This window comes from Falco biarmicus, unplaced genomic scaffold (assembly GCF_023638135.1).
Source record: "Falco biarmicus isolate bFalBia1 unplaced genomic scaffold, bFalBia1.pri scaffold_36, whole genome shotgun sequence".
Classification (NCBI taxonomy): Eukaryota; Metazoa; Chordata; class Aves; order Falconiformes; family Falconidae; genus Falco; species Falco biarmicus.
In genome coordinates, this window is record NW_026611914.1 from 918,129 (window position 1) to 945,729 (window position 27,601).

The window sequence follows — 27,601 nt, forward strand, 5'->3', positions numbered from 1 at the left end:
GTGCTGTCCATGTCATCCCACTGACATCCCCTCCATCCCCTGCCTGTGCTCTTCTTCTCCCCGCGTAAGTGGCCTCCCAGCACAGAGGTGACGCACAGCCCTCCTCTGGCTGCAGAGACCATAATCCTAACCAACCCGACACATAGCACTGCATATTCTACCACTAATCCATATCCCTAAGCGCCTGTGTTTCCCCCGGCACCCAGTTACAGATGCTTAGGTCTCCTTTTGCCCTTAATGTTTTTATAGGGCGCGCCAAGGTTCTTGTCTGAGGAGGAAAACTGGGAACGTGATGATATAGAGCTGTGCCGAGCGGGAATCATCATCTACAGCATCTGGGTCAACCCGTCATTCCTGGAGTTCTGCCAGGAGCCCCGTGGTGGTTTTCAGGAGAGGCAGCCAGATAACACGTGGCCCTGCTCCGAGCCCAGGGATGAGCCCGAGGATGAGCCAGGTACATCCTTGCGTGTAGCGCTGGCCCGGCAAGGGAAGGCTTAGCCCAGGTGTCCCAGCAATGTGCACCCAGGCCAAAGCAGGACTGCGTGCATGGGGGCTGGCCGTTCCCTGGCCACCACTCCCTGGGGAAAGCTCTCGGTGGCGGGGAGCAGGCAGGATCTTGCCCGGTACCTGCCCAGCCCCCTGCCTACACATCTCTTCCTTCCACAGGCATGGCTGCCCTCCCGCATGCCCCAGCTCGACGGCGACGGCCCTCCCTCTTCCGCAGGGCGCTCAGGGCTCTGCGCAAGGCTTTCTGCTGTACTTGCATCAGGCCACAGCGAGAGCAGCAGCGCCGTGCTGGCAGAAGGGTCCCCAGAGATGGCAGCTGGCCCTGATCCTGTGCGGTACCCAGAGGGTGTGGCACAGGGAGGCACGCGAGGCATGGGTGCATGGACGGCGCCCAACACCTTCAGCTGCCACGAGGACATTGTGCTGCCAGACTCCTCTCCACCCTGGACACTTTCTGAGGTCAATAAAAGCTGAGCACACTCCCCCAGTGGTTGTCTGTGCCTGGTCCATCCTGGGAGAAAGACGTGTGCAGGCAAGTTCTGAGTGGGGAAGTTCTGGCCGCAAGAGGAGACAACTTGGTGGAGTGTGCATGTGTGATGCACTGTGAGCGTGCAAGTACTCTGCTGTATGTAATGTGTACCCTCGAGTAACTTGGTGAGCACTCCCCCGTGCTCCCAGCGCTGTCATAAAGAATGCCCGCCTTCTGAAACTTCACATCAGGTCTGAGAGGGTTTTTCACCGTGACCGCCTTTACGGGATCATTTTCTGGTGACCCAGGTGAGACTCTGCTGTTGAGCGTCGGTGGAGCTGCGGATCGCAGCAATTCCAGCCGGCACTGAGGGACTCTTGGGGAAGACCTCTGATTCCCGGACCAACGACTCCAAAGCAACGTTCCCCCGGTAAGATGTCAGGCATTCCTGGTGGTCTGGGATACCTGCCCCTAAGCAGAGGCAAAAGCCCTGCTGGGTTGGGTTATTGAGGGCTCTCCTGCAAACAATGTGTCTGGTGAAATTTCTGCCTGGCATACTCAAGTATATTAATGGTGTGTGTGTGTGTGTGTGTGTGTCTAGTAGAGTGCGCTCGGAACATCTGAAAATACTTCTATACATGTGTATGATAAAATGTTCAGGACACTAAAAGGAAACGGGCCCTGGTCAGTGTACACGGCCGTGGTATTTTACAGCAGTCTCCCCTGGGATGTGTTTTGGGACACTGGGAAGAATCAAGGGGTAGTTCTGAGGGAAATGTAACTAAAAGCACCCTAGTGCAATAGTGTACTCAGGGGTGGTCTCTGTATAAACTGGGCGACGGGGGAAAATGGCAGTTTGCATTATTGTATGATGTTACCGCTGATGTTGTTTTGAAGGCAGGAAAGGAAAAGGGACAGAGTTTGATACGCTGATCTTTTTCCACTGTAAAGACCCGTTCTGAATGGCAAAACCAGGAAGGTATAATTTACCTTCCTGAGATCCTTTTCTCTTGGCTTTGGGAAAGGATAAGAAGAGGTTGTTGAAAAGGGTCTGCTCTGCTTGTAGTATCAGACAGAGGTGTTTAAAATTGTAACGACTACAAGAAAGAAGGAGGTTTAGAGACAATGGTTTAGAGTTAATGGTTGAAGCCCAGCAGAGACGGGGAGAGAGTTCTGATGCTGATATTAGTGATGTGAGCAGGGTAAGAGAAAGTGGTGGCAGGCGAGCTGACGAGGCTGGTGGCAGGGAAAGTGGCTGTGAAGAGGGAGAAGGTTTTAGCCCAGCCGCAGGGTGGGAGCGGGCCAGACCAGGGGAAGTGATACAGGCTCCCCTGCGCCAGGCTGTGGGAAATGAAGGACCCGTTACGGTGACGGTCCCGTTTTCAAGAACAGAGTTGAAGCATTGCAAAGCAACCGCAGGAAATTACCGAGACGACCCTGAGAAGGCGGCTGGTGTTTTTGAAATAATGGTGGTTAAAACACAGGATGATCCAGAGTATAAGGATATAGCGGCAGTACTGCAGGTTTTATTTGATAGTAGTGAGAAGGAGATGATTTGTCAAGCCGCTAGAATACATGTGGAAGCTGAGGTTAAAACAGGAACTGTGGAGCATCATTTCCCCTCTGTTGGTCCAAACTGGGACCTGCATGTTAACGGACCCAGGCAGCTTTGGACTCGGTGTCAGAAAGGGATTCTATTTGGCATTCAAAATGCTGTGGCTAAGGCAATAACCATGTCTGAACGGTACGAGGCTAGGCACGATAGCCAAGAGCCCCCCCCAGATCTGCAGAACAGAATGAAGGAGGTAGCCCGCAACTCTACAAGTGCTGACCCTGAATCTTAAGAGGGATGAGATCAATCGGCCCCTCTATTGGTGGGCCAATCCTGGGATGGTATTAGAAGAAAGTTACAGAAGTTACAAGGAAGTGATTGCTCAAGGTAGGGGAAAGCTGTTGGACGTTGCTTGCATTGCAGATCGTCATAGAGAGAGTCGAAAGGGAAGAGTAAATTGTAGCTTGTTGACGGTATCAGAGTAAAATGGTAGGGTGAGGGGAAGGTCCTGAGGACAGGGCAGAGCCCCCAGAGGGGGGACTCCGGCCCAGCCCTCGGTTGGGTGATAATCAGTGTGCACAGTGCAAAAGGGATGGGCGTTCAGAAGAAGACCGTCTGCTTAAGGATTGGAGCCCCTCTGCCCCCTTGCTCCCAGTAAGCGAGGAATGAGGGGGAGCGGAGGAGTCTCTCCCCAGAGCAGCCTCTGGTTAAAGTGGAGCTGGGAAGTGAAGAAGTTGAGCTTTGGGTAGATCCTGGGGCTACTTCCTCTGTTCAGAAGACTTTAGAGGGGAACTAAGCAGTAAGGATATAAGCATTGCTGGTATGGCAGGGACCCATGAAACTTGGCCATTTTTGAAACTCTTAGCAATGAAGCTGGGAAAACAGTGGGTTCCTCATCAGTTTTTATATTAGCCAAATCTTCCAAAAGCATTGTTTGGGGAGAGATCTACTCCAAAAAATTGGAAGCAGAAATCTGATTTTAAAACGAGGAAATAGAAATCTTAATTCCAGAAACTGTTTGTGTCGAGAGGCAGCAGCTTTGTTATTACAGGCTATGCTGCCTTGAAAGGAGAAAGATACACCCGGAGGTCAGAGATGCTGTGATTCCTATTGTACGAGCCGGAGAGGTTCCTGGAAAATCCCACAGGTCAAAACCTGTAAGGACTGACTTAAAGCCTGGATCATCCCCGCTGAGAATGAAACAGTGTCGCCTGAAGCTGGAAGCTAGGAGTGGGTCGGTAGCGATAATTCAGAAATTCTTGAAGTACAGCCTGCTGGTGGGGTGTGTATCGAAATCCAACACCCCTGTGTTGATATGGAGAAATAATGTGAAATGGGGATAATGGACATGGATTGTGATTGTATGTGTCTGCTTAAGGAATGTGGGTATGGTGACTAGTCATGGGTGCGGTGACAACCACAGTTTTGAGGAGACGCCTGCCCCTCTTCCTCTAACAAAGGGGAGACGGGGAGACGCCTGCCCCTCTTCCTCTAACAAAGGGGAGACGCCTGCCCCTCTTCCTCTAACAAAGGGGCTATTTAAAAGAGAATAAGAAAAGATGAGAGACATTCAAATGCTATCTAGAGGGAGGGAGTGCTAAGTCTCCTTGCTGGAAAAGATTGGGTGGTCACAATCACCTGAAGAAGATCGGGTGGTCACAAGGACATGAATCACCTGAAGAAGATCGGATGGTCACAAGAACATGAATCACCTACAAACCTGCAAGACCACCACATTCCAGGAAACGGACTGATAAGCTAATTAACATACGAAGCGGGGTTTAGGTAACGAATATGTATAGGCGTTAATTGAATATTCATTTGCTCATTGTATAAATGTGAGATGGTTCGTCACTTCGGGTATGCACGCTTGTGGAGGAGCGATCCCCCGTGCATCTGCGTGCAATAAACATACCTACTTTATAACTTTCGAGTTATAGTCTAATTCCGCACGTCAGTGTTGCCAGTGAAAAAGACCAAGGGTCAAGATTGCCGATCGGTGCAGGATTTAAGAGCAACAAATCACATACCTCAAGGTATTTATCCTGCAGTAGCACATCCATACGGATACTAAACCACCCTTACAGGGGAACAGGGATGGTGTACAGGTTTTGATGTGAAGGATGCCTTTTTCTGTGTTCCCCGGGGCACTGTCAGTCAGAAGCCTTTTGCTTTTGAATGCGCAAACCCAGAAACGGGAAGGAAAATGCAATACACTTGGGCGGTTGTACCACAAAGCTTTCAAAATATCCCGACAATCTTTGGGAATCAGTTGGCAAAGCAGTTTGACATTTGGAGAACAGAAAATGATCAGGGAAGAGTTCTGCGATCATAGGATGATATTCTGGTTGCGGCAGGGACTTGGGAGCTATGTCTTTCCCTGACGATAAGCCTTCTAAATGTCTTGGGAATTAGTGGATATGGAATTATCCAGGAGTCACTTCCACGTTTGGGGTTTGAAGTGCTGGAAGGCCAGAGACAGTTGGGATCCCAACAGAAGGAGGCTATTCGCTGCCTCGCGGAGCCTCAGACTCTCAAGGAACTACGAGGATTTCTCGGGGTGGTCGGATGGTGTCGGCTTTGGGGAGGCAATTGTGTTTTATTTGTGAAAGCTCAGTACGAGCTACTGAAAACCTCCTGCCATGGGTCTATCGGCGGGACAGAGGAGGGTAAAGCCACTTTCAAGCATCTGAAAAAAAGTGAGCTCTGGTGGAGGCCCCCACGTGGGGATTACCTGATGTGACAAAGACCTGTGCACTTCTTAAGCGTGAGGGAAAAGGTATTGCCTTTGGAGTTCTGGCACATTGTTTAGGGCCTCAGGGGCGGGCTGTATCTTGCTCCTGCAAAGAGCTGGATGGGGTGAGCTCAGGATGGCCTGGATGCCTTAAAGCAGGAGCAGCACCTGTGCTACTGATGCAGGAGGCCCCTAAGTTCCCCATGGGGCAGGAGGTGACCATCCATGTACCACCCATGGTCGTCACGGCACTAGAAGACAAAGGAGGACACTGGTTGGCCCCTAGCATAATGTTAAACTAACAAGTGTCATGTGGGGAGGGGGTCCTCCCATTTTGGGGTGGGGGGTCTGTTTCTGGGGCTCCGTTTCCTTGACAGTGCAGATCTGAGGGCTGCCCTGCTGCTAAGGACTTCCATCGAGGGGGAGCTTCTGCGTGACAACTGAGAATGACCTGCTGGAGGGTCCCCTTGGGGGGATCCTGATGTCCCAGGAGTGCTCTGTGGAGGGTCCTTCTGCTTCCAAAATGTCCCCAATGTCACTAGGGTGTCCCTGGGGGGGTCCTAATGTCCCCGGGAGTGTCCCTGGTGTCCCACGGATGTCTCCAGGGATGTCCTAGTGTTCTCAGGTGGCCCTATAGGCATTTGGGTGTCCCAGTGTGTCCTGTGGGGGTCCTGGTGTCCCAGGGGGAGTTCCTAATGCCCCTGCAGTTTCCCTGGATGCAGGTCGTGTGTTTCCAGGGGGGTCCTGAATGTCGCTGGGGTGGTCCTGGTATCCCCAGGCCATTCTAGATGTCCCAGTGGTGTGTCAGTGGGTCCTTGTGTATCACAATGTGTCCCTGGTGGGGGTCATTAATGTCACAGCGGTGTCCCTGGAGGCATCCTGATGTCCCCAGTCCATTCTAGATGTCCCAGTGGTGTCTGTCAGGGGGTGCATGTGACCTAATATGTCCTTCTGGGAGTCCTTAACGCTCTAGTGGTTAAGGTTCTAGGGATGTCCCTGATGTCCTAATGGTGTCTTGGGCGGGGTGGTGGTGGTGGTGTCCTGGTGTCCCAGTGTGTCCCTGGGGCGTTGTGGGGTGTCCCTGGGGGTGGTCCTGGTGTCCCCAGGGAGGTGAGTGGGTAGGCTGTTATGTCCCGGGGCGGGGTTCCTGGGGAATTCCTAATGTCACGGGGGTGTCCCTGGAGGGGTCCTGATGTCCTAAAGGCTATTCTAATGATGTCCCAGTGGTGTCTCCCAGGATGTCCTTGTGTTGCAAGGTGTCCCTGTGGGGGTCCTTAATGTCCTTGTGGTGTCACTGGGGCAGTCGTGGTGTCCCTGATGTCCCAGGGATGTCCCCAGGTTTGTCCTTGTGTTCCCAGTATGTCCCTTGTGCGTTTCTGGTCCTGTGGGGGTCCTGGTGTCCTGGGAGGAGTCCTTAATGCCCCTACATTGTCCCTGGGGTAGGGCTGTGTTAAAGGGGGGTCCTTAATGTCCCAGTGCTGTCCCTGGAGGGGTCCTGGTGTCCCCGGGGAAGGTGAGGGGGTGGTCCCTGATGTCCCAGGGGGCATCCCTGGGAAATTCCTAATGTCACAGTGGTGTCCCTGGAGGGGTCCAGATATTACCAGGCCATTCTATATATCGCCGTGGTGTCTCCCCGTGTGTTCTTGTGTCCCAGTGTGTCTCGGTGGGTGTCTTTAATGTCCCAGTGACATCCCTTTGGGAGTCCTGGTGTCCCCCCGGAAGTCCCTAACATCATAATATTGTCCCTGCCTGTGTGCTGGTGTCCCCAGTGTGTCACTGCAGAGTTCCTGTTTCCCTGGGGATGTCCTCGGTGACCACAACCTCTCCTGCCTGATCTCTGCCTGCCCTCACCCTCGCTGCACTCTGCGACCGAGACCTGCAGCCGCTGAAAAGCTCACCCTCACCCAGCCCGACGGCCAAGGCCGAGAAAGGTGAAGCGCTGCTGCTCCTCCCGCGGAGGATTCACAGCGGGCCTCTCTCAGGGAGTCCCTCAGCAGCTCTCCTGCTCTTGCTTCGTGGTCAACCAGGGGCGAAAGCGTGCCCAGATCTAGTCTGAGAAAGCTTTTGGCACGTGATAGAGTTTTGCTCTTCCCTGTGGTCAGCCTTTGCGTCGTTTTCCTGGGCAGGGGGTCCTGGTCACAGGACTCGGGACCTTTGCTACGGTCCAAGAGCGATTCCAAGGTGAGGAAGAGGTGTACGCGGTTTGAAGACCTGTCTCCCAGCTGGACATTGGTGAGTTATCTCTGCGGGAGCTCGCGTTCCTCACAGAGGTTATTCCTGGTGAGAAGGCAACGGCCGCCCTCCACTTTCCCGCACCCTGTTTGGGACTGGGGTGCATGCTCTCTGCCCTTCAGAAAGGGCACAGAGAAGCTGGGATTTCAGAATTTCTCTGGAGAGAATTCCCTCCAAAGTTAGGCGGACAGCTTGAGCTCCTCCCAAAATAACCACTCCCCAAGAGCCGTTTCCGTAAACGACCTTTTCTCTGGCATTTTGTTTCTAATTTTACATAGAAATTCAGCCCGCTCTGCCAGTGACGATGTTCCTCCTGCTTGCAGAGGATGTCAAGATCGAGCCGCTGAACCACAGGTGGCTGTCACGAGCCACTTCCTTCCCATGGCACGTGGTGCAGAGCTGTGTGCAAGAGACCATACTCTTGCACTCTTTCCAACTGAGGAACAGGCAGCGCCTCGCCTTCACCTTCAAGGACATTGGCGTTCTGTCCTTCACCGACAACGTCCTGTGCATGCGATTCTATTGCGACTGCGTCACAGGGCTGGAGAGCAAGGCCAGCTGGATTGCGCTGCTCAGCACTGCGAGCTGCTCAGGCTTTGAGGGTGATGCAGTGACTTTGGGAAGCCTCTTGAAGGGTGAGCAACCCGATGGTCGTTGGGCAGCCTGCACGTGGCAGGCCAGTCCGACACCTTTCCACGTGCTCGCCCACACTGAGTTCTCCATTGGAAAAGAAGTTTTATTCTGAGCTTCTGAGTTCTTGCCCTACAGAAAGGCTGGCAGCGTTACTGCGCAGTCTCAGTGTTTGCTGTGCAGCTTCTGCGGAGCAGAGCAAGGGCTCCTGTTCACGGCGGAAGATTTGGAGGAGGGGTTTGGAAAAGTGGCTTCCTTTTGGAGCAGGAGACAGGTCTGCTTCCTTTGGGAGCCAAGAGCAAAGTGCCTTGGAAACCTTCTAGCAGCTCTGTGTCACTTTACAGAGGCTGAGGATGCCCGGTGCAGCTGTCTCCGGTGGAGCGACCAGCACTCGGGGGATGCAGGCTGCTCCTGCCCACGCCTTCCCCAGGTGAGTGCGTTTCCTCTGCAGCCCTCGACTGACCGAGCGGGCGGATTCCCAGCTCCTGATCAGGAGTGCGCCTTGCCGGGGCTTGGCGTTGCACGTTGAGTCTGGGAGGGGGCCTGACCTGAAGGGGCTGGTTTCTGGTTAACTTACGATGAGTTGGGGTTACACGTGTGTTCTCCTGGAGTGGCCGGGCAGCGTCACTGCGTTTCTCATGCCCAGCCTGCCTGTCACTCCCGTCAGAGAGAGCCAGCTGCACACAGGGAGGGCTTTAAGCTACGCCGCCTGGTGTTGGGGGGAGACAGATTGCTAATAAAACCCATGCATGGCTGCATGGCCACGAGGAAGAGGGGTGCCGTGCCTCACACGAGAGTCGTGAGGATTAGTGCTGGGAAGCTGCAGAGGGTAGGGGTCACCCTTCAAGCCTGTGTCATCGTTTCCTGCCCAGGTTTCGCTTTACGGTGGTCAGCAGAGCAGTGGCCAAGGCTTTGTCCGCCTGGGCCAAGAAGGCTGCAGCAAAGTCCAGGCTCAGACAAGGTGTGGGAACAGGTCTCCGCTGCCCAGCTGAGGCCCTGCCCCGCGCTGGGTGACCACAGCTCCGTCAAAAGGCACTCCCCAGGGGGCTGCTCTGCTGAGTTTCCTCCTTTGCCAGGGGCAGAGGCGCATCCTGGCAAGCTGCTGCAGAGACGGAGGAAGCTTTCCCTTGCTGCACTGCCAAGTCAGGGGCCAGGCACAAGACAGAAAGACTTGGGCAAGAAGACTTCTGAGAGGTGAGACCCTGGTGGGAAGGGATGAAAGGGATCCTGCACCCGTGGAGGAGAGACCTCCCCTCCGGACACTCCGGCTGCAGGGACGCGGCAAGGTCCCTGACACGTGCCGCATGGCTCTTATGTGCTTGTTTCCCCTGTTGTGGGCCCCTCCCTGGGGAAGGTGGCGGATGCTGAGTGCACCCCACGTCCCTGTGGTTCCCTCACGCAAGAGCTGAGGTGCAGACCTCCCCCGTCCATCTGAGGGGGCTCAGGAAAGGCTCCCCGCTGCCAGCAGAAATGGCCCCACCTCGCGCGCTGCTTCTGCCAGCCTGGGGAGCTTTGGTGCCAGGCGAAGGTGGGAGAGCAAACTGCCCCGTGCTCATGCCGACTGCTCCTGGTGCCTCTTTGCAGTGCGCTCCCCCCGTGTCCAGGCAGCTCCCCCAGGATGAAGGAGGCAGGCAGGCAGGAGCCGGCTTCTCCAGCCAAACCCACCTCTACACTCCCATCCTCAGACGACTGCCAGAAAGCGCTGCAGGTGCGTGCCTTGCTGTAGCTGCCGTGCTGCTGGGGACTCGGCAGAAGCCTCTTTGTGCAGAGAGCCAGCCTGAAAGGAGCCCTGGACGTGCGCTCCTTGTCGGCTGTCTGTCACCTCCTTCAGATCTTCCTTGCCCCCTGGGTTGTCACAAAACACTTTCTCCTGGCCCAGGGGCTATGGGAGATGCCCAAGTCCTTTCTCGGCTGTTCACAGTGCAGGGCTTTGGTCGCAGCTGTGTTTGCCAGGAGCCCAGAATGACCCCAGAGCCCCCGATGTGTTAGGGGCAAAGCCCTGCCAACCGACCAGCTGAGGCAAGGGCCGGCAACACGGGTCAGACCCGAAGGACACCCGTTCCAGGCGCTGAGACTAATCCTGCCTTCTGCTGCCTTGCCGTCCCCTCCAGGAGGTCTGGCAGCTGCCTGCAGAGTGGGAGCAAGTGAGGCCCAAGTGGCAAGAGCAGCTCGAGCAAGCAAAGGCAGAGTGGGCGGCGTGGGGAGCCTGGTCTGCGGGGAAGGACCGACAGCAACCCCAGGTACGGGCAGCGATTGACACCGCTGAGAGCAGCAGCCACCCTCTCCTTCGGGGCACCCAGGGCGGCAGGTTTCCAGAGCGGGGGAGCAGGACAGACACCCAGCTGCAGGGCAGGGGTTTGCCTGCTCATGCTGGTGAGGGAGAGAGTGGCAGCAGGATGCAAGCGGCAAAATCAGCTGTGATGACGGGCACGCAGTGCTGGGTCTCCCGGCTGCCAGGTCCTGCTGCAGGCTGCTTTCAAGAGGTCCTCTGGGAAACAGCACCTGTGGTTGCCGTCTGCTTTGCTGAGAGCGTCTGCTCCTTGGCAGGCCCTCGGCACTGGAGGCGCTTGGACTCCCCACCCTCCAGCCCAGCCCAGGAGAGAGGCGGTCGAGGAGAGGTGGAGAAAGGCTCCAACCCCTCTCCCAGCCGAGCAGAAGACAGCAGCAACCTCTAGGCCTGGGGGAAACCTGCATGAGGGAGGAAGTAGGCTTTTCCTCCTCCCCTTAAGCTTTGAGTGTTGTTCTGTAGAAGGAAGAGAGTTGCCTCATTGCCCCAGGATGGGGTAGGGGAGCCCGGAGGCAGCGGTGCCTGAGCCTGGGACAGGGTTCTCCAGCCTGGAGGCCAAAGCTGTTGGTGGGACTCTTCCCTCCAGCCTCCTGCCTGGTCCCTGCAGGGGGCAGGGGACCCGTGCTGGGGCAGCAAACACTGCTGTAAAGCCTAAAGGTGTCCCCAGGGGCTGCTCCCAGCTCTGCCTGGGAGCTGCTGCCGTCAGATTCACCCACTAGCAAGCAGTTCCTGGTGCAGGAGTGACAGCTGCGTGGAGGAGAACAGGTCTGGGTGTCTAATACCAAGGTCTCCAACATCAGCTGAGCAGCGTTTGTTTTAATGGTTTGGGTTTTTTTTTCTCCCCAGGAGTTTCCATAGTACCCCAAAGCCATTTTCTGTCAGAAAAGGTGCAGGCACGTGCACGAGACACGGGTGTTTCTCTGTGTTGTAATTGGGAGCAAAGGCGGCTTTTCTTTTCGTTCCAGCTGGAAGGGGAGCACAGAGCGTCAGCCCCAGGGAGGCAGCCCTGCTCCCTCGTCCTGGCTGTGGGTGTGAGCCCGTGCACGCTCCACCTCTGGAGGAAAGGCACCGAAGAAGAGCAGCCTGGGAGGGACCTCCCAGAGCCGGCTGGGGAGAGGGCTGGTCACCCCGCGGCCCATGGCGACTGCCGGGAGCAGCTCGGCGTGGCCAGTGGCCTCTGGGCACGGGCCTGCGGGCCTCCCCTGCGTTGCTGTAGGCGGGCACCGGAGCGTCCCCAGGCCTGGGCGCCCTGTGTGGGAGCCATGGCTGGGGACAAGGCCCCGGGCGGTGGCAGCCAGAGCTGCTGCACGCACACAGGACTGAGCTCTGCAGAGGCTGCTGGCACCGGGGGGATGTGGGAGGTGCGGGCTCGGGCCTGCTGGGGCCTCTGTGAGGGGCAAGCAGGGGCTGCCCCACGCCGGGCACAGCCGGGCACAGCCAGTCCCCGCCAGGCTCCACAGCATCCACAGCCAGGGCTTTGTGATGCAGGCGGCGCAGCGTGCCCAGAGGTCATTGTGATGCGGGTCCCCACGGTGACCCCGCGGGTATTTAAGGAGCCAGAGCCCTGGGGTGCCCACTCCCAGGAGAGCCACTCCCTCAGGAGGCAGCATCTCCCCTGGGTGACCATGGCCGGTCGTCGGCAGGCGCCGCCGAAGATGCCCACGCATGAGGAGGCAAACGCCCCCCCCCAGCCCAACAGCAGGCTGCATCACGAGGTACTGCAGTCAGGCACAGTGTCCAGGGCATGTGTGACAGGGAGATGGCTTGTACTGTCCGTGTCATCCCGCTGACAGCCCCTCCATCCCCTGCCTGTGCTCTTCTTCTCCCCGTGTAAGTGGCCTCCCAGCACAGAGGTGACGCACAGCCCTCCTCTGGCTGTGGACCATAAACCTAACCAACCCGACACGTGGCACTGCATATTCTACCACTAAATCATGTCCCTAAGTGCCTGTGTTTCCCCCAGTACCCAATAACGGGTGCTTAGATCTCCTTTTGCCCTTAATGTTTTTACAGGATGTGTCAGGTGTCTTGTCTGAGCAGGACGATTGGGAAGACAAATATGATAAAGAGCTGTGCCAAGAAGAGGAAACCCTCATCTACAGCATCTGGGCCAACCCCTCATTCCTGGATTTCTACCAGGACACCCACGCTGGTCTCCAGGATGGGCCCTGCTGGCTGAGCAGTGTAGGCAGAGGGACATCAGGAGACAAAGCCAGAAACCTGCAGGGAGTGTCCCCTGTCCCAGAGGAACACATGGATGATAAGCCAGCAGCTGCTGCCCTGACCGGAGCTCCTGTGGAAGAGTGGTACTGCGCATCTCTAGCTACCGTAGGAAAAGAGGCGAGGAAGACACCAGCTTCTCCTCTCCTCAGTGAGCAGCCCACAGCTGTGGCAGAGAGCCAGGCTGCTGCCCCACACAGCCCCATAGCCTACAACATGGCTCTGCAGGACACAGACGACTGCAAAATGAGAGAGGTCCTGCACGAGGCATTGCCTGCGATACAGGAGCTCAGTCAGCAGCTGGCAGAACATGGGGACCCGGCACAAAGTGTGGGTGTGGTAATGGCAGCAGCACCACCTGCAGCACCTCAGGACAGTGAGCCTCCCTTGTCTGGGGAGCCTCAGAGAGAGCCCAGCACAGCCACTGAGTCTCCAGCAGCACACAAGGATGAAGTGGCTCCTTCATTGCCTCAACCCCCCGCCCCAGATGATGCTGCCCTACCCCACCTTGAGCCAGCAGGGGACAACAAAAGAGATTACATGGATTCTACCTTGTCTGCAGAGTCTTGGCACCAGGTGAGCCCAGGGTGCATTGCTGGCAGCGACCATCACGAGGTACTGTAGGCACGTATAGTGTCCAGGATGTGTGCAGCTGGGAGACGGCTGGTGCTGTCCATGTCATCCCACTGACATCCCCTCCATCCCCTGCCTGTGCTCTTCTTCTCCCCGTGTAAGTGGCCTCCCAGCACAGAGGTGACGCACAGCCCTCCTCTGGCTGCAGAGACCATAATCCTAACCAACCCGACACATAGCACTGCATATTCTACCACTAATCTATATCCCTAAGCGCCTGTGTTTCCCCCGGCACCCAGTTACAGATGCTTAGGTCTCCTTTTGCCCTTAATGTTTTTATAGGGCGCGCCAAGGTTCTTGTCTGAGGAGGAAAACTGGGAACGTGATGATATAGAGCTGTGCCGTGCGGGAATCATCATCTACAGCATCTGGGTCAACCCGTCATTCCTGGAGTTCTGCCAGGAGCCCCGTGGTGGTTTTCAGGAGAGGCAGCCAGATAACACGTGGCCCTGCTCCGAGCCCAGGGATGAGCCCGAGGATGAGCCAGGTACATCCTTGCGTGTAGCGCTGGCCCGGCAAGGGAAGGCTTAGCCCAGCCGTCCCGGCAATGTGCACCCAGGCCAAAGCAGGACTGCGTGCATGGGGGCTGGCCGTTCCCTGGCCACCACTCCCTGGGGAAAGCTCTCGGTGGCGGGGAGCAGGCAGGATCTTGCCCGGTACCTGCCCAGCCCCCTGCCTACACATCTCTTCCTTCCACAGGCATGGCTGCCCTCCCGCATGCCCCAGCTCGACGGCGACGGCCCTCCCTCTTCCGCAGGGCGCTCAGGGCTCTGCGCAAGGCTTTCTGCTGTACTTGCATCAGGCCACAGCGAGAGCAGCAGCGCCGTGCTGGCAGAAGGGTCCCCAGAGATGGCAGCTGGCCCTGATCCTGTGCGGTACCCAGAGGGTGTGGCACAGGGAGGCACGCGAGGCATGGGTGCATGGACGGCGCCCAACACCTTCAGCTGCCACGAGGACATTGTGCTGCCAGACTCCTCTCCACCCTGGACACTTTCTGAGGTCAATAAAAGCTGAGCACACTCCCCCAGTGGTTGTCTGTGCCTGGTCCATCCTGGGAGAAAGACGTGTGCAGGCAAGTTCTGAGTGGGGAAGTTCTGGCCGCAAGAGGAGACAACTTGGTGGAGTGTGCATGTGTGATGCACTGTGAGCGTGCAAGTACTCTGCTGTATGTAATGTGTACCCTCGAGTAACTTGGTGAGCACTCCCCCGTGCTCCCAGCGCTGTCATAAAGAATGCCCGCCTTCTGAAACTTCACATCAGGTCTGAGAGGGTTTTTCACCGTGACCGCCTTTACGGGATCATTTTCTGGTGACCCAGGTGAGACTCTGCTGTTGAGCGTCAGTGGAGCTGCGGATCGCAGCAATTCCAGCCGGCACTGAGGGACTCTTGGGGAAGACCTCTGATTCCCGGACCAACGACTCCAAAGCAACGTTCCCCCGGTAAGATGTCAGGCATTCCTGGTGGTCTGGGATACCTGCCCCTAAGCAGAGGCAAAAGCCCCGCTGGGTTGGGTTATTGAGGGCTCTCCTGCAAACAATGTGTCTGGTGAAATTTCTGCCTGGCATACTCAAGTATATTAATGGGGGTGTGTGTGTGCGTGTGTGTCTAGTAGAGTGCGCTCGGAACATCTGAAAATACTTCTATACATGGGTATGATAAAATGTTCAGGACACTAAAAGGAAACGGGCCCTGGTCAGTGTACACGGCCGTGGTATTTTACAGCAGTCTCCCCTGGGATGTGTTTTGGGACACTGGGAAGAATCAAGGGGTAGTTCTGAGGGAAATGTAACTAAAAGCACCCTAGTGCAATACTGTACTCAGGGGTGGTCTCTGTAGAAACTGGGCGACGGGGGAAAATGGCAGTTTGCATTATTGTATGATGTTACCGCTGATGTTGTTTTGAAGGCAGGAAAGGAAAAGGGACAGAGTTTGATACGCTGATCTTTTTCCACTGTAAAGACCCGTTCTGAATGGCAAAACCAGCGTGGTATAAATTTACCTTCCTGAGATCCTTTTCTCTTGGCTTTGGGAAAGGATAAGAAGAGGTTGTTGAAAAGGGTCTGCTCTGCTTGTAGTATCAGACAGAGGTGTTTAAAATTGTAACGACTACAAGAAAGAAGGAGGTTTAGAGACAATGGTTTAGAGTTAATGGTTGAAGCCCAGCAGAGACGGGGAGAGAGTTCTGATGCTGATATTAGTGATGTGAGCAGGGTAAGAGAAAGTGGTGGCAGGCGAGCTGACGAGGCTGGTGGCAGGGAAAGTGGCTGTGAAGAGGGAGAAGGTTTTAGCCCAGCCGCAGGGTGGGAGCGGGCCAGACCAGGGGAAGTGATACAGACTCCCCTGTGCCAGGCTGTGGGAAACGAAGGACCCATTATGGTGAGGGTCCCATTTTCAGTAACGGAGTTGAAGAATTGCAAAGCAACCGCAGGAAATTACCGAGACGACCCTGAGAAGGCGGCTGGTGTTTTTGAAATAATGGTGGTTAAAACACAGGATGATCCAGAGTGTAAGGATATAGCGGCAGTACTGCAGGTTTTATTTGATAGTAGTGAGAAGGAGATGATTTGTCAAGCCGCTAGAATACATGTGGAAGCTGAGGTTAAAACAGGAACTGTGGAGCATCATTTCCCCTCTGTTGGTCCAAACTGGGACCTGCATGTTAACGGACCCAGGCAACTTTGGACTCGGTATCAGAAAGGGATTCTATTTGGCATTCAAAATGCTGTGGCTAAGGCAATAACCATGTCTGAACGGTACGAGGCTAGGCACGATAGCCAAGAGCCCCCCCCAGATCTGCAGAACAGAATGAAGGAGGTAGCCTGCAACTCTACAAGTGCTGACCCTGAATCTTAAGAGGGATGAGATCAATCAGCCCCTCTATTGGTGGGCCAATCCTGCGATGGTATTGGAAGAAAATTACAAAAGCTACAAGGAAGTGATTGCTCGAGATAGGGAAAGCTGTTGGGTGTTGCTTGGATTGCATATTGACATAGAGAGAGTCAAAAGGAAAGAGTAAATTGTCGCTTGTTGGCGGTATCAGAGTAAAATGGTAGGGTGAGGGGAAGGTCCTGAGGACAGGGCAGAGCCCCCAGAGGGGGACTGCGGCCCAGCCCTCGGTTGGGTGATAATCAGTGTGCACAGTGCAAAAGGGATGGGCGTTCGGAAGAAGACCGTCTGCTTAAGGATTGGAGCCCCTCTGCCCCCTTGCTCCCAGTAAGCGAGGAATGAGGGGGAGCGGAGGAGTGCAGGAGCGGTCTGCAAACTAGGACCATGCGCGGCAATCGGTTAGCTGAGGGGAATGTGCTCGAGCTTGTCTAGACAGCAATTAACATGATGAGGCATGTTTGCAGAGCACAGGGGAGTGGGAGACGGATGGCGCCAAGGATGGCGCCAAGGAAAGGTAACACCTTGCTGTTAATTGATGAAAGTGTCCTTTGTAGTTAACCACCAATCAGGGATTGCCTAGTATGTAATTCTTAGCTTAAAGAACCAATCTGTTTAAAGCACGCAGCTTCTGAAAACATATATAAACTCGTGATTGTGTACACTAAATCGACATTTGCTTGCATCAAGCCGCGTCCTGTCTCTTCATTCGCCGCAGAGGAGTCTCTCCCCAGAGAAACCTCTGTTTAAAGTGGAGCTGGGAAGTGAAGAAGTTGAGCTTTGGGTAGATCCTGGGGCTACTTCCTCTGTTCAGAAGACTTTAGAGGGGAACTAAGCAATAAGAATATAAGCATTGCTGGTACGACAGAGACCCATGAAACTTGGCCATTTTTGAAACCTTTAACAATGAAGCTGGGAAAACAGTGGGTTACTCATCAGTTTTTATACTAGCCAAATTCTCCAGAAGCGTTGTTTAGGGAGAGATCTACTCCAAAAAATTGGAAGCAGAAATCTGATTTTAAAATGAGGAAATAGAAATCTGAATTCCAGAAACTTTTTGTGTCGAGGCAGCAGCTTTGTTATTACAGGCTATGCTGCCTTGAAAGGAGAAAGATACGCCCGGAGGTCAGAGATGCTGTGATTCCTATTGTACGAGCCGGAGAGGTTCCTCGAAAATCCCACAGGTCAAAACCTGTAAGGACTGACTTAAAGCCTGGATCATCCCCGCTGAGAATGAAACAGTGTCGCCCGAAGCTGGAAGCTAGGAGTGGGTCGGTAGCAATAATTCAGAAATTCTTGAAGTACAGCCTGCTGGTGGGGTGTGTATCGAAATCCAACACCCCTGTGTTGCCAGTGAAAAAGGCCAAGGGTTAAGATTGCTGTTTGGTGCAGGATTTAAGAGCAATAAATCACATACCTCAAGGTATTTATCCTGTAGTAGCACATCCATATGGATACTAAACCACCCTTACAGGGGAACAGGGATGGTGTACAGGTTTTGATGTGAAGGATGCCTTTTTCTGTGTTCCCCTGGGCACTGACAGTCAGAAGCCTTTTGCTTTTGAATGCACAAACCCAGAAAGAGGAAGGAAAAGGCAATACACTTGGGCGGTTATACCACAAGGCTTTCAAAATACCCCAACAATCTTTGGGAATCAATTGGCAAAGCAGTTTGACATTTGGAGAACAGAAAATGATCAGGGAAGAGTTCTGCGATCGTAGGATGATATTCTGGTTGCAGCAGGGACTTGGGAGCTGTGTCTTTCCCTGACGATAAGCCTTCTAAATGTCTTGAGAATTAGTGGATATGGAATTATCCAGGAGTCACTTCCACGTTTGGTGTTTGAAGTGCTGGAAGGCCAGAGACAGTTGGGATCCCAACAGAAGGAGGCTATTTGCTGCCTCGTGGAACCTCAAACTCTCGAGGAACTATGAAGATTTCTCGGCATGGTGGGATGGTGTCGACTTTGGGTAGGCAATTGTGTTTTATGTGTGAAAGCTCAGCACGAGCTACTGAAAACCTCCTGCCATGGGTCTATTGGCGGGACAGAGGAGGGTAAAGTCACTTTCAAGCGTCTGAAGTGAGCTCTGGTGGAGGCCCCCACGTGGGGATTACCTGACGTGACAAAGACCTGTGCACTTCTTAAGTGTGAGAGGAAAGGCATTGCCTTCGGAGTTCTGGCACATTGTTTAGGGCCTCAGGGGCGGGCTGTAGCTTGCTCCTGCAAAGAGCTGGATGAGGTGAGCTCAGGATGGCCTGGATGCCTTAAAGCAGGAGCAGCACCTGTGCTACTGATGCAGGAGGCCCCTAAGTTCACCATGGGGCAGGAGGTGACCATCCATGTACCACCCGTGGTCGTCACGGCACTAGAAGATAAAGGAGGGCACTGGTTGGCCCCTAGCATAATGTTAAACTATCAAGTGTCATGTGGGGAGGGGGTCCTCCCATTTTGGGATGGGGAGGGGTCTGTTTTTTGGGCTCCGTTTCATTGACAGTGCAGATCTGAGGGCTGCCCTGCTGCTAAGGACTTCCATCGAGGGGGAGCTTCTGCGTGACAACTGCATGAGAGTGACCTGCTGGAGGGTCCCCTTGGGGGGTCCTGATGTCCCAGGAGTGCTCTGTGGGGGGTCCTTCTGCTTCCAAGCTGTCCCTAATGTCACTAGGGTGTCCCTGGGAGGGTCCTAATGTCCCCGGGAGTGTCCCTGGTGTCCCACGGATGTCTCCAGGGATGTCCTAGTGTTCTCAGGTGTCCCTATAGGCATTTGGGTGTCCCAGTGTGTCTTGGGGGGGTCCTGGTGTCCCAGGGGGAGTTCCTAATGCCCCTGCAGTTTCCCTGGATGCAGGTCGTGTGTTTCCAGGGGGGTCCTAAATGTTCCAGTGTTGTCACTGAGGTGGTCCTGGCATCCCCAGGCCATTCTAGATGTCCCAGTGGTGTGTCTCAATGGGTCCTTGTGTATCACAATGTGTCCCTGGTGGGGGTCATTAATGTTACAGTGGTGTCCCTGGAGGGGTCCTGATGTCCCCAGGCCATTCTAGATGTCCCAGTGGTGTCTGTCAGTGGGTGCATGTGACCTAATGTGTCCTTCTGGGGGTCCTTAACGTTCTAGCGGTGTCCTCGGGGGAGTCCCTGATGTCCTAATGGTGTCCCTGGGGGGGGTCGTGGGTGGGGGTGGGGGGCGGTCCTGGTGTCCCAGTGTGTCCCTGGGACATTCTGGGGTGTCCCTGGGCGTGGTCCTGGTGTCCCCATGGAGGGGAGTGGGTAGTCCGTTATGTCCCAGGATGGGGTTCCTGGGAAATTCATAATTTTACAGTGGTGTCCCTGGAGGGGTCCTGATGTCCTGAAAGCTATTCTAATGATGTCCCAGTGGTGTCTCCCAGGATGTCCTTGTGTTGCAAGGTGTCCCTGTGGGGGTCCTTAATGTCCTTGTGGTGTCACTGGGGCAGTCGTGGTGTCCCTGATGTCCCAGGGATGTCCCCAGGAATGTCCTTGTGTCCCCAGTATGTCCCTTGTGCACTTCTGGTCCTGTGGGGGTCCTGGTGTCCCGGGAGGAGTCCTTAATGCCCCTACATTGTCCCTGGGGTAGGGCTTGTGTTAAAGGGGGGTCCTTAATGTCCCAGTGCTGTCCCTGGTAGGGGTCCTGGTGTCCCCGGGCAAGGTGAGGGGGTGGTCCCTGATGTCCCAGGGGGCGTCCCTGGGAAATTCCTAAATGTCACAGTGGTGTCCCTGGAGGGGTCCGGATATTACCAGGCCATTCTATATATCGCCGTGGTGTCTCCCCGTGTGTTCTTGTGTCCCAGTGTGTCCCGGTGGGTGTCTTTAATGTCCCAGTGACATCCCTTTGGGAGTCCTGGTGTCCCCCCGGAAGTCCCTAACATCATAATATTGTCCCTGCCTGTGTGCTGGTGTCCCCAGTGTGTCCCTGCAGAGTTCCTGTTTCCCTGGGGATGTCCTCGGTGAGCACAGCCTCTCCTGCCTGATCTCTGCCTGCCCTCACCCTCGCTGCACTCTGCGACCGAGACCTGCAGCCGCTGAAAAGCTCACCCTCACCCAGCCCGACGGCCAAGGCCGAGAAAGGTGAAGCGCTGCTGCTCCTCCCGCGGAGGATTCACAGCGGGCCTCTCTCAGGGAGTCCCTCAGCAGCTCTCCTGCTCTTGCTTCGTGGTCAACCAGGGGCGAAAGCGTGCCCAGATCTAGTTTGAGAAAGCTTTTGGCACGTGATAGAGTTTCGCTCTTCCCTGTGGTCAGCCTTTGTGCCGTTTTCCTGGGCAGGGGTCCTGGTCACAGGACTCGGGACCTTTGCTACGGTCCAAGAGCGATTCCAAGGTGGGGAAGAGGTGTACGCGGTTTGAAGACCTGTCTCCCAGCTGGACATTGGTGAGTTAACTCTGCGGGAGCTTGTGTTCCCCACAGAGGTTATCCCTGGTGAGAAGGCAACGGACACCATCCACTTTCCCGTGCCCTGATTGGGGCTGGGGTGCATGCTCTCTGCCTTTCAGAAAGGGTGCAGAGAAATGAGGACTTCAGAATTTCTCTGGAGAGATTTCCCTCCAAAGTTAGGCGGACAGCTTGAGCTCCTCCCAAACTAACCACTCCCCAAGAGCCGTTTCCGTAAACGACCTTTTCTCTGGCATTCCGTTTCTAATTTTACATGGAAATTCAGCCCGCTCTGCCAGTGACGATGTTCCACCTGTCTGGTGTTGGGGGAAGATTGCTAATAAAACCCATGCATGGCTGCATGGCCACGAGAAGAAGGTGTGCTGTGCCTCACACGAGAGTCGTGAGGATTAGTGCTGGGAAGCTGCAGAGGGTAGGGGTCACCCTTCAAGCCTGTGTCATCGTTTCCTGCCCAGGTTTCGCTTTACGGTGGTCAGCAGAGCAGTGGCCAAGGCTTTGTCCGCCTGGGCCAAGAAGGCTGCAGCAAAGTCCAGGCTCAGACAAGGTGTGGGAACAGGTCTCCGCTGCCCAGCTGAGGCCCTGCCCCGCGCTGGGTGACCACAGCTCCGTCAAAAGGCACTCCCCAGGGGGCTGCTCTGCTGAGTTTCCTCCTTTGCCAGGGGCAGAGGCGCATCCTGGCAAGCTGCTGCAGAGACGGAGGAAGCTTTCCCTTGCTGCACTGCCAAGTCAGGGGCCAGGCACAAGACAGAAAGACTTGGGCAAGAAGACTTCTGAGAGGTGAGACCCTGGTGGGAAGGGATGAAAGGGATCCTGCACCCGTGGAGGAGAGACCTCCCCTCCGGACACTCCGGCTGCAGGGACGCGGCAAGGTCCCTGACACGTGCCGCATGGCTCTTATGTGCTTGTTTCCCCTGTTGTGGGCCCCTCCCTGGGGAAGGTGGCGGATGCTGAGTGCACCCCACGTCCCTGTGGTTCCCTCACGCAAGAGCTGAGGTGCAGACCTCCCCCGTCCATCTGAGGGGGCTCAGGAAAGGCTCCCCGCTGCCAGCAGAAATGGCCCCACCTCGCGCGCTGCTTCTGCCAGCCTGGGGAGCTTTGGTGCCAGGCGAAGGTGGGAGAGCAAACTGCCCCGTGCTCATGCCGACTGCTCCCGGTGCCTCTTTGCAGTGCGCTCCCCCCGTGTCCAGGCAGCTCCCCCAGGATGAAGGAGGCAGGCAGGCAGGAGCCGGCTTCTCCAGCCAAACCCACCTCTACACTCCCATCCTCAGACGACTGCCAGAAAGCGCTGCAGGTGCGTGCCTTGCTGTAGCTGCCGTGCTGCTGGGGACTCGGCAGAAGCCTCTTTGTGCAGAGAGCCAGCCTGAAAGGACCCCTGGACGTGCGCTCCTTGTCGGCTGTCTGTCACCTCCTTCAGATCTTCCTTGCCCCCTGGGTTGTCACAAAACACTTTCTCCTGGCCCAGGGGCTATGGGAGATGCCCAAGTCCTTTCTCGGCTGTTCACAGTGGAGGGCTTTGGTCGCAGCTCTGTTTGCCAGGAGCCTAGAATGACCCCAGAGCCCCCGATGTGTTAGGGGCAAAGCCCTGCCAACCGACCAGCTGAGGCAAGGGGCGGCAACACGGGTCAGACCCGAAGGACACCCGTTCCAGGCGCTGAGACTAATCCTGCCTTCTGCTGCCTTGCCGTCCCCTCCAGGAGGTCTGGCAGCTGCCTGCAGAGTGGGAGCAAGTGAGGCCCAAGTGGCAAGAGCAGCTCGAGCAAGCAAAGGCAGAGTGGGCGGCGTGGGGAGCCTGGTCTGCGGGGAAGGACCGACAGCAACCCCAGGTACGGGCAGCGATTGACACCGCTGAGAGCAGCAGCCACCCTCTCCTTCGGGGCACCCAGGGCGGCAGGTCTCCAGAGCGGGGGAGCAGGACAGACACCCAGCTGCAGGGCAGGGGTTTGCCTGCTCATGCTGGTGAGGGAGAGAGTGGCAGCAGGATGCAAGCGGCAAAATCAGCTGTGATGACGGGCACGCAGTGCTGGGTCTCCCGGCTGCCAGGTCCTGCTGCAGGCTGCTTTCAAGAGGTCCTCTGGGAAACAGCACCTGTGGATGCCGTCTGCTTTGCTGAGAGCGTCTGCTCCTTGGCAGGCCCTCGGCACTGGAGGCGCTTGGACTCCCCACCCTCCAGCCCAGCCCAGGAGAGAGGCGGTCGAGGAGAGGTGGAGAAAGGCTCCAACCCCTCTCCCAGCCGAGCAGAAGACAGCAGCAACCTCTAGGCCTGGGGGAAACCTGCATGAGGGAGGAAGTAGGCTTTTCCTCCTCCCCTTAAGCTTTGAGTGTTGTTCTGTAGAAGGAAGAGAGTTGCCTCATTGCCCCAGGATGGGGTAGGGGAGCCCGGAGGCAGCGGTGCCTGAGCCTGGGACAGGGTTCTCCAGCCTGGAGGCCAAAGCTGTTGGTGGGACTCTTCCCTCCAGCCTCCTGCCTGGTCCCTGCAGGGGGCAGGGGACCCGTGCTGGGGCAGCAAACACTGCTGTAAAGCCTAAAGGTGTCCCCAGGGGCTGCTCCCAGCTCTGCCTGGGAGCTGCTGCCGTCAGATTCACCCACTAGCAAGCAGTTCCTGGTGCAGGAGTGACAGCTGCGTGGAGGAGAACAGGTCTGGGTGTCTAATACCAAGGTCTCCAACACCAGCTGAGCAGCGTTTGTTTTAATGGTTTGGGTTTTTTTTTCTCCCCAGGAGTTTCCATAGTACCCCAAAGCCATTTTCTGTTAGAAAAGGTGCAGGCACGTGCACGAGACACGGGTGTTTCTCCGTGTTGCAACTGGGAGCAAAGGCGGCTTTTCTTTTCGTTCCAGCTGGAAGGGGAGCACAGAGCGTCAGCCCCAGGGAGGCAGCCCTGCTCCCTCGTCCTGGCTGTGGGTGTGAGCCCGTGCACGCTCCACCTCTGGAGGAAAGGCACTGAAGAAGAGCAGCCTGGGAGGGACGTCCCAGAGCCGGCTGGGGAGAGGGCTGGTCACCCCGCGGCCCATGGCGACTGCCGGGAGCAGCTCGGCGTGGCCAGTGGCCTCTGGGCACGGGCCTGCGGGCCTCCCCTGCGTTGCTGTAGGCGGGCACCGGAGCGTCCCCAGGCCTGGGCGCCCTGTGTGGGAGCCATGGCTGGGGACAAGGCCCCGGGCGGTGGCAGCCAGAGCTGCTGCACGCACACAGGACTGAGCTCTGCAGAGGCTGCTGGCACCGGGGGGATGTGGGAGGTGCGGGCTCGGGCCTGCTGGGGCCTCTGTGAGGGGCAAGCAGGGGCTGCCCCACGCCGGGCACAGCCGGGCACAGCCAGTCCCCGCCAGGCTCCACAGCATCCACAGCCAGGGCTTTGTGATGCAGGCGGCGCAGCGTGCCCAGAGGTCATTGTGATGCGGGTCCCCACGGTGACCCCGCGGGTATTTAAGGAGCCAGAGCCCTGGGGTGCCCACTCCCAGGAGAGCCACTCCCTCAGGAGGCAGCATCTCCCCTGGGTGACCATGGCCGGTCGTCGGCAGGCGCCGCCGAAGATGCCCACGCATGAGGAGGCAAACGCCCCCCCCCAGCCCAACAGCAGGCTGCCGGGCCTGCAGAACCGGCGCCAGGTGAGGGACGGGGCAGGAGGGGGAGGCCGGTGGTGGGACAGGGCCACGCGGAGCTGCCTTAGTGCCAGGGCCGGGCTTGCCGCCACTGTGGGGGCCGCTGTGCCAAGGCAGCCGCCTCCAGTCCTTGACTTCTCCTCCTCCTGCCCGCAGATGGGCCACAGGCGGCCGCTGGCAGCGCCGCAGGACAGCCAGGGACAGGCTTCGTCCCCCCATGGGAACAGGCTGCGACGGCTCCCCTGCCCACAGAGCTCGCAGGCCGCTGGGAGCCGACGCGCACAGGTAGGGAGCCCGAGGGAGCCCGGGACAAACGTCTTCCCGAGTCCAGGCGCTGCCGACAGGCAGGCGGGAGCTGCAGGAGGGGACGGGAGGGCCCGGTCACCTAGCAAGCTGAGCCCCCCAAGCCGTGCCTGCAGGCTGCCCGGGCATGCTGGGGATGCTCCCAGGAGTCACTGTGGGCCATGGCCGGAGCAGTGCGCTCCCCAGCCAGCTCTGGGAGCCGAGCGGCAACTCCCTGTGGGGCCGAGTGCTGCCCTGGGGGCTGGCAGGGGAGCCGGCACAGGGGCTCTTCCAGCTGGGACACGGGGGCACGGGCGAAGGGCCACAGTCACGCAGCCTCTCTCCTCGCCTTCTCTTGCAGACGGACAGCCCGGCGTGCAGGGTGGCAATGCCCTCCATCAGGGTGAGGCGGGAGGAGACAGCCCGTCTGCCAGCAAGGCAGGCAGCAGCACCACAGAAGGTGCACGCAGCTCGGGCACCAGGAGCTGCCAGCACTTGCTGCAAGCTCCTGCCTCTGCCAGCAGCAGCCTCTGCAGCTTCTGCCCAGGGCAGGGGAAAGGCCAGCAGCACTGCAACCAGCAGACACCGACAGCTTGTCCCATCTACTCGGGGCATCCCTGGTGAGCAGGGGAAAGCCACCAGTGCGCAGAGCAGGAGGCATGCCCCACACAGCCCTGCAGCCAATGCCGCAGCTGGGAAGGAGACAAAGAGGTGCCTTTTGAGGAAGGACCCGGACAAGGTTTGCACTGGGAGCCACCGACCCAGCCAGCAGACAGCGGCACAGTGGCATCGGGAACACAGGCTGGGTGCGGCGAAGATGGCAAGAACAGAGGAGGTCCGGGCGGCCCAGAGTGGCAAGGCCTCTGCAGGTCAGCACGTGCGTGACGCACGTAAAAGCACCGGTGCTGCTGGCAGACTTTCTGTGCCAGTTTCCCTGGGCAGGCGGGATGTGGCTTCAGGGCAGCAGGGACAAGTGGAAGAGCGCCACCCCAAAACACAGCTGTCTCTCATAAAGACCAAGTGCAAAGGCAAGTCGCTGCGGGAGCACCAAGAGGCTCTTAAGGAGCATGTGGCCATGCCGTCAGTGAAGACGGAGGATCAGATGGCCACCATCACCACAGCCAGCAGACACCAACAGCTTGACTCATCTACTCGGGGCATCCCTGGTGAGCAGGGGAAAGCCCCCAGTGGGCAGAGCAGGAGCCATGCCCCACGCAGCCCTGCAGCCAATGCCACAGCTGTCTCCCAGCCCACCCGCACCCGCTGCCTCCAGAACCAGCTGCAGCAGGAGATGGCACTGTCCACCCAACCCATCCTGCAGCGGTTCAAGCGCGAGCTGCCTGCCTCCCCCTGCACGGCCCAGCCCGAGGGCTCTCCTGGCCACCAGGGCCATCAGGGGACGCAGAGCTCCTGCTCCTCTGGCAGAAACAGGCCCCACACCTTGGCGGCCCTGCAGGAAAGACCAACAGAAAGCCACAGTGCTGGGCCACAAGCCACGTGCCAGGCTGTGAGAGGTGCTCAGCTCCGGGTGATGGAGCGGGAGGACTTGATGCTGCCTGGCAGCGCATACAGCCATCTCCTGCAGCAGAGCAGACGCCTGCAGCGTCTTCTGAAAGACCTGGAGAGGCAACAGAGTGCCCTTGAGATGGAGAGCCGCCTCCTGGGAAAGGACGGTTCTCCAAGAGCGTGCAAGGAGGCAGGGAGACTGCAGCAGAAGAATGCTCAACTAGCTGCCCTCACCTTGCGGCTGGGAGAGCGAGCCAGGCAGCTGCAGGTGACCATCCATCGCCTGGTCAATGCTCGCGGGCCACTGCCCATCCAGCGCTCCGCTGAGCAACTGTGCCCGCCATTGCTTCCTCAGCCCAGGGGTGGAGAAATGGGAGAGCCCAGCAGAGCTCTGCTGGCACGGGACAAGCGGCACGACTTGGCACAGAAGGCAGCTGAGGGGCTGGAGGCCCGAGCAGCCGCAGATGAAGAGGGATCCTCTGATGTGAGCACCCCCGGGCAAGCTTGTGAGGAGTTGCAGGTGCAGCTCGCCAAGGTGACAAATGAAAACACCCACCTGGCTGAAGAAAACGCTCGCCTGCGTGGGCAGATGGCTTTGACAGAACAGGTTCAGGCTGAAAATGCCAACCTGAAAGGGCAGCTAGCGCGACTGGCAGAGGAGCGAGACTCTGCCATCCAAGCAACCATCTGTCTTTTTACCCAACTGGAAGCGGCCAAGCGCGAGCTGACAGCCATGAGGGACAGGGCAGAAAGGAGTCAACAGCTGGAGAGGGAACATGAGGAGACAAAGCTGGCCCACAGGGAGCACAGAGAACCCCTGCGAGCGTTTCCAGCCCCGCTGAAGGAACTGAGTGATCGGTTTGAGAAGCTAAAGAAATGCTGCCAGCAGCTGTTTCAGGAACTGGAATGGCTGGGAGGAGAAAGATCCAACAGCACCGTTTCCGAGCCGCAGCAGGCTAACCTGGGAGCAGACAAGGAGTCCGTCCTGCTGGAGGCTATGAGAAAACAACCGGCAGAGCTTCGAGCATTCATCGCTCGTTACAGCTATGATCCTTTCGATGGTCCCAACGAGCGGCCTGAGCTGGAGCTTCCGCTAGTTGCTGGACAATACGTTTACATCTTTGGAGACGCGGATGGAGACGGTTGGTACGTGGGAGAGCTGACCGACGGCACAAGGGGATTGATCCCCTCTAATCTCGTTGAGGAAGTTCCAGGTGACGGGCGACCTGATGACACCACAGTCTCCCCAGAGACAAGTGATTGGTGGCAGGGCATAGATGACGTCTGTCCTGTCTTCTCATAGAGCTTCTCATTAAACCTCTTTTAATGACCTCTCTGTGTAATCTCACTCCCTGTCCTGTTTGTCTGAGAGCTGAAGGGACGCTGTGCCTGCTATGGGGGACGTGGCGGGGGTGGACTGAGTGCCAGCTACTGGAGTCAAGGCCAGGCCGTAGGCAGCTCTGGCTTGTGGTGCCAGCTACTGGTGTGCGTCCCAGTGCAGCCAGTGGAGTGAGGGGGGGTCCGAGTGCAGCTACTGGAGCCAGTGGGGATCTCAGCCATCAGGCACTAGGGGTGCGTCCTGAGAAACCACAGGGTATTTGCACTACAGTAGCATGTGCAGTAAAGAAAACTGGTCTTGCAGTTTGATCCAACGCTGCATCTGCAAACAAAACGA

General features: G+C 57.1%; 1 protein-coding gene across 2 annotated transcripts in view; it reads left to right on the top strand.

Annotated features, from left to right (window-relative positions):
* Positions 1-13,402, top strand: part of LOC130143516 (uncharacterized) — a 29,299-nt gene extending 15,897 nt beyond the window's left edge. Inside the window, exon 4 of one of the 2 annotated variants that reach the window (XM_056326195.1) lies at positions 12,425-13,402. In XM_056326195.1, coding sequence (XP_056182170.1) covers positions 12,425-13,255 — 831 coding nt within the window. In that variant the 3' untranslated portion in view covers positions 13,256-13,402. The remainder of the gene's footprint in view (positions 1-12,424) is intronic. The other variant, XM_056326194.1, reaches the window with a different exon arrangement.
* Positions 13,403-27,601: the final 14,199 nt, after the last annotated feature.